The 5,741-nt window shown below is 51.6% G+C and overlaps 1 protein-coding gene across 2 annotated transcripts in view; it reads right to left on the bottom strand.

Annotated features, from left to right (window-relative positions):
• The window catches only part of SLC23A3 (solute carrier family 23 member 3), a 9,791-nt gene extending 4,110 nt beyond the window's left edge, over positions 1-5,681 (bottom strand). Inside the window, exons 1-8 of one of the 2 annotated variants that reach the window (XM_017535085.2) lie at positions 5,031-5,681; positions 4,741-4,898; positions 4,529-4,626; positions 4,252-4,322; positions 3,864-4,045; positions 3,416-3,539; positions 3,150-3,264; positions 184-777 (exon numbers count right to left, since the gene is read on the bottom strand). In XM_017535085.2, the coding sequence (XP_017390574.2) occupies positions 398-777; positions 3,150-3,264; positions 3,416-3,539; positions 3,864-4,045; positions 4,252-4,322; positions 4,529-4,626; positions 4,741-4,898; positions 5,031-5,192 (1,290 nt within the window). In that variant the 5' untranslated portion in view covers positions 5,193-5,681 and the 3' untranslated portion in view covers positions 184-397. Of the gene's footprint in view, positions 1-183; positions 778-3,149; positions 3,265-3,415; positions 3,540-3,863; positions 4,046-4,251; positions 4,323-4,528; positions 4,627-4,740; positions 4,899-5,030 lie in introns of those variants that run through there. The other variant, XM_037740858.1, reaches the window with a different exon arrangement.
• Between the last annotated feature and the right edge of the window lie 60 nt (positions 5,682-5,741).

Here is a 5,741-nt window from a genome sequence, read left to right on the forward strand (position 1 = left end):
AGTCTCAGCTCACAGCAACCTATGTCTCTCAGGCTCAAGTGATTCTCCTGCCTCCCAGGTAGCTGGGATTACATGTGCAGGGCACCATGCCCAGCTAATTTTTATATTTTTAGCAGAGTCAGGGTTTCACCATGTTAGCCAGGCTGGTCTTGAATTCCTGGCCTCAAGTGATCCACCTGCTTCAGCCTCCCCAAGTGCTAGGATTATAGGCGTGAGCCACCATGACTGGCCCACTTTTTAAAAAAGATACTATTTTCCTTCAACTGTCTGCCTCTCCCTCCACAAAGTCCCCAAGAGAGCAGAACTTTAGGTCACCCAGCCTTGGCACAGTGCCTCATGCACAGGAGTTCAGTGGTAACTTGTTCACTTACCCAGTCTCTTAGCCCAAAGTCTAATCTTAGGCACCTCCCCAAGTGAGATAGTTGATGTGAGGTGCTGGGTGCAGCTGGCAATCAATCAATGTAAATTCCCTTCCCTCTCCTTCACTGCTGGCTGCACCCCACCCCATCCCAAGTCCACATACCTGGATAAGACCCACTTTGCCCACGTTGGGGAAGCTGGATGCGGTGCCCATGGGGCTTCCCAGCAGTCCGGCCAGCACACTGCCCAGCCCCTCCAGGCTCAGCCCTCGACTGCAGGCATGTGGAGGTGGGGGAGGCAAATGCAGCAGCCGGCCACACAGGGCATAGCAGCCCAGGGAGCTGGTGGAGGCTGCCAAGGCCATGGAGATGCCTGCAGCCAGAGCTCTGGGTGTCAGCAAAGGCCAATCCCACTCACCTGGGGAAGGAGAAGGAGCCACTTTGGGGCCAGATTCAAGTCAGGAGTATCCCCCCGCCTCCAACAGCCTGTGCCCCAAGAATCCTAAATGCCTCAGTGTCTTTGAAGATAATGTCTTGGGACAAAACTACAGAACTCGAAGGAGAAAGACCCATCCCTTGCCCATGGTCTACAAGGTCCTCTTCGGTCTGGCCCTTCCCTCTCTCTGCAGCCTCATCTCCCAGCACATACCACCTCACTTCCTTTACTCCTGCCACATGGCCTCGTTGTAGGCCTTTATACTTGCTGTGCTCCCAGCCACGACAGGGCCTTTGCATATGCTGTTTCCTGCAACTAGAATGCTCTTCCCTCCTGCCTTTGTCTAGTTAGCCCCTACTCATCTCTTCCATCTCAACTCAATTATCACATCCTCAAGAATATCTTTCCTTAGACCAGGCACGGTGGCTCACACCTGTAATCCCAGCACTTTGGGAGGCTGAGGAGGTGGATCACTTGAGGTCAGGAGTTTGTGACCAGCCTGACCAACATGGTGAAAACCCATCTCTTCTAAAATACAAAATTAGCTAGGTGTGGTGGCGCATGCCTGTAATCCCAGCTACTTGGGAGGCAGGAGTTGAGACAGGAGAATCACTTGAACACAGAAGGTGGAGGTGCAGTTAGATAAGATCACACCATTGCACTCCAGCCTGGGTGACAAGAGTGAAACTCCATCTCAAAAAAAAAAAAAAAAAACAGAATATCTTTATTGACCTCCCTGATTTATTCAAATTCCCTATTATAGGCTTTTTTGTTTGCTTGTTTGTTTTGAGACAGGTCCTTGCTCTGTTGCCCAGGCTGAAGTGCAGTGGTGCAATCATAGCTCACTGCAGCTTCAATCTCCTAGGCTCAAGCAATCCTCCCACCTCAGCCTCCCAAAGTGCTGGAATTTCAGGTGTTAGCCATGGCACCTGGCGTTTTATTTTATTTTTGTAAACAGGGTCTCACTCTGTCACCTGTACTGGAATGCAGCGGTACGATCATAGCACACTGCAGCCTCCAACTCCTGGGCTCGAGGGATCCTCCTGCCTCCGTCTCCTGAGTAGCTAGGCCTACAAGCATGTGCCACTGGACTCAGCTAATCTTTTTATGTTTTGTTGAGATGGAGTCTTCCTTTATTACCCAGGCTGCTCTCAAAATCCTTGCCTCAAGCAATCTTCCTGCTTCTGCCTCCCAAAGTGCCGGGATTGTAGGTGTGAGCCACTGTGCCTGGCCTCCATTATTAGCTCTTAGGACACACTGTATCTCCCTTTGGTTACACTTCCCACAATGGCAATTTTATATTTCCTTGGATGACTCTTTAATTAGCATCTGTATTCCCCAATGGACTGTAAGCTCCGTGAAGGAAAGGGCTGTGTCTGTCATGTTCATCACTGTGTCCCCTAATATATGCCTAGTACATAATCAGCACTCAGCAGATCCTTATTAAATTAATGAGCAACCAGCCTGGACAACATGGTGAAATCCCGTCTCTACCAAATAAACCCACAAAAATTAGCCAGGCATGGTGGTGCACACCTGGAGTCCCAGCTACTTGTGGGGCGGAGGCACAAGGATAGCTTGGACCCCGGAGGTTGAGGCTGCAGTGAGTCAAGTTTGCATCTCAGTTTGGGTGACACAGCAAGACCCTGCCTCAAAAAATAAATTAAATAAATAAATAAATTGAAGAATGGGCAAATTTCACATACAATGCCTCAAAAGCAATCTTTATACATATGTTGCCAAGTCAAATGCCCATGGGGGCTGGTAATATAAATGTGTTCATTGGGTAAGGAGTATTGGTGAGTAAGGAGTGAGTATTGGGGGCTACAGAAACAATAGATTGTCTCCTAACACTGACCCAAATAAAACACCTGCAGTGGGATGGGCCGCAGTGGCTCACGCCTGTAATCCCAGCACTTAATCAAGCAGATCACTTGAGCCCAGGAGTTTGAGACCAGCCTGGGCAACACGGTGAAACCCCATCTCTACAAAAAAAAAAAATAGCCCGCATGGTGACATGCACTTGTAGTCCCAGTCACTCGGGAGGCTTAGATAGGAGGATCACTTGAGCCTGGGAGGTTGAGGCATATGATCATGCCACTATACTCCAGCCCGTGTGACATAGTGAAACCCTGTCTCAAAAAACGAACAAACAAACAACAACAACAACAACAAAAAACGCCTGCAGTGAGGGACTAGCATTGTCTGTCCCCTAGACTGGCAATTATTCTCTCCTGTATGTTTTGAGAAAACACAGGATTTAACTCAGAAATAAAATCCATTAAGTAGTTTGAGTTCAAATTAATAGATATCTTTATTTGAGCAAGAGAATGGAGGACAAGGAGAAAACCCACCTGGGTGAGGCAGCCAAATCCACGGTGCCTTGGTGGGGTCAGACAGTTCCTGGGGGATAACGCTGAACCCCACAAAGGCAGAGATGATCCACACACAGGCCACTGGGATCAGCACCTGAGGGGTGAGACTGAGACAGAAAAGAACTCCTCCCCAGAACCTTCCGACCAGCCTTGGAGGGGTAGAAAGAAGCTGAAAGGTAGGGGCCAGAGTGAGCACTCCAGGGCAGCCCTTCTGACCTCTACGCCCTGCCCAGACCCACACATACCGAGAGGAGCCGGAAGGCAGGGAGAGGAGTGTGAGTTGATGAGGTTGAAGCTCGCCTCCAGGGGCACACATGAAACTGGCAGGAGCCCAGGTGCTGAGAACAGACCACCATGAGCAGGATGACCCTAGGAGAGAGAAGGCTTTAGGAGCAAGAGCAGCAAGCATCCTGAGGGATGGGAAAGGAGGTGGGAGTGGGCAGAATACCATAAAAGGGGCTGTCCCAGAGAAGGAAACTCCCATGGAAGGAATAGGAAGGCACCTTGAGGGACAGCAGAAGACAGTGTGAAAGTCAGAACAGATGTATCAAGGAAATGTCTTGGATTCCAAATATAAAACATGTCCCTATTCCAGATGCTGCTGAATCTGATAGGACCAGCAGCTCTACCCTCCCCCTGTCCCCCCATACACCCCACTAGGCACCATCCCATGCCTCTCAGGACTCAACGTACAGCAAGGCCAATCCCCAGTGAGCGGAGCAGAACTGGGCCACCTCCCTGTGGGCAGAGAGCCCTGCCACAACCAAGCTGGGGGCCAGTACCAGGGGCCCACAGTGGAGGAACACGCGGCCAGGACTCCCCAGCAGCCCCAGCGTGCCCTGCAACAGCCCAGATACCACCACTGCTCCGGATACCTGGTAGAAGAGAGGAGAGGATGGAGAGAAAACATTCTGCTCAGTCAAACTGGCCTCAGCCTGGTCTTCCTAATTCTAGGTATGGGTTCCTCCCCCAGCTCCTTTCCAGGAGCATCTCAGTCTCTGCACAATGGAAACAAGAGCCCTCCCTCCCACCTCCAAAAGCCTGGCACCATCCTTATCCCTCCTCACCTCTAGACACCCACCTCCTGGATAGAAGTGTTCCAGTGCCCCAAGTCAAGGCAGCTAGGTCTCCTACACAGATGCATGCGGGAGGCTAGGAAAAGTTTGGGGCATGGAAAAGAGAAAGGTGAATGGGATGGAGACCCATAGCTCTACAGTCCCACACCTGGCACAGGTCCAAGCCCCCTACATTGTCTCAGTCTTGCCACTGCCCAATCTCAATCCTGCACCCACCTACACCTGCACGCTTGGATGAGAACCCAACCCCACCCTTACCCCTTGCCCTTGCTCTGTGCTCACAGTTTCCAGGTGTCTGGATGGCCAGAGGTAGCTTCTGGCTGGTCAGCAACAAAGCAGGGATAAGGAACTCTAAGGATGGAGCCTGGACAAGAGGCAGCCTGTAGGAACAGCAGCCCCAGCAGGTCTGTAAATATGTGGCAGCCAACAAAGCTCCCCCAGACCTCTCCTACCCTCCGGAACCCTGCCCCTCTCTCCCGGGAGGTTCGTCTCACCTGCTGCCCACCCAAGTTTGCAGGATGGTAGACACACCACATGAAAAGAAGCTGGAGGCCAGGAGCTGGGAAGGGGAGTACGAGAGTCTTCCTGGGGGGAGACTGTAAAGCAGGAGCAGGTGGGAGACACAGAGCAGAGAAGCCACGACCAAGACATGCTGTAGGTGGAGGAATGGGGAGGGCAGTCTTCAGAGAGGTGGAAATACCTACGATACTTCCACAGGCTTTCGTGTGCCACACATACACCTGCTTCCCCACACACGCCATCAGCCAGCACCTCTGCCTCCTACCTGCAGAGCCAGAAGGCAGCTGAGGCCCCAGGGCAGAGATCCACACAGAGGATCCCAAGAGTGGGTGGAGGGATTCTGGGGAGTAGGTGGAGGCAGGGAAGCCAGGGCATCCTGTGAGCCCACTGATCGGAGTTGGTTGGGATTGAGAGGTGATCGGCTCATGCTGCCCTGCCTTTTGCTTTGTCTTGGCTGCCCGGGGCCAGAGTTAAGTAGACAGAGTAAGAGGTCAGAGTTTGGGTGAAGTCTGGGGTGGGGAGAAGGTGGGGGTGTCAATGAAGCGGAGCAAAGATATAAGGAATTTGGGGCTGGGCACCGCCCTTTCACCTTTGCCCAGATCTTGTGTAAATTCCATCAGCCATTAACCGGGAAGCTGAGTTCTGGAGCCCTCCCCCAAGAATCTTCTTCCAGATTTCCTGCTCCTAGACCAGGCTATAGAAAGTAGGTTAGGAGGGGTGGGGAGAAGAGATCTTCAAAATAATCTGGGGAAATTTTGCAGACTTCATTCCCTCCCATTTAAAACCATCACTATTTGATTTATAGTCCTGACCGCTTTCAGGACCAAGGCCCCTAGACTACTTCAAAATGAAACTTGTGGGCCAAGTGTGGTGGCTCATGCCTGTAATCCCAGCACTTTGGGAAGCCGAACTGGATCACTTGAGGTCAGGTGTTCAAGACCAGCCTGGCAACATGGTGAAACCCTGTCTCTAATAA

Source organism: Cebus imitator, unplaced genomic scaffold (assembly GCF_001604975.1).
Source record: "Cebus imitator isolate Cc_AM_T3 unplaced genomic scaffold, Cebus_imitator-1.0 Scaffold91, whole genome shotgun sequence".
Classification (NCBI taxonomy): domain Eukaryota; kingdom Metazoa; phylum Chordata; class Mammalia; order Primates; family Cebidae; genus Cebus; species Cebus imitator.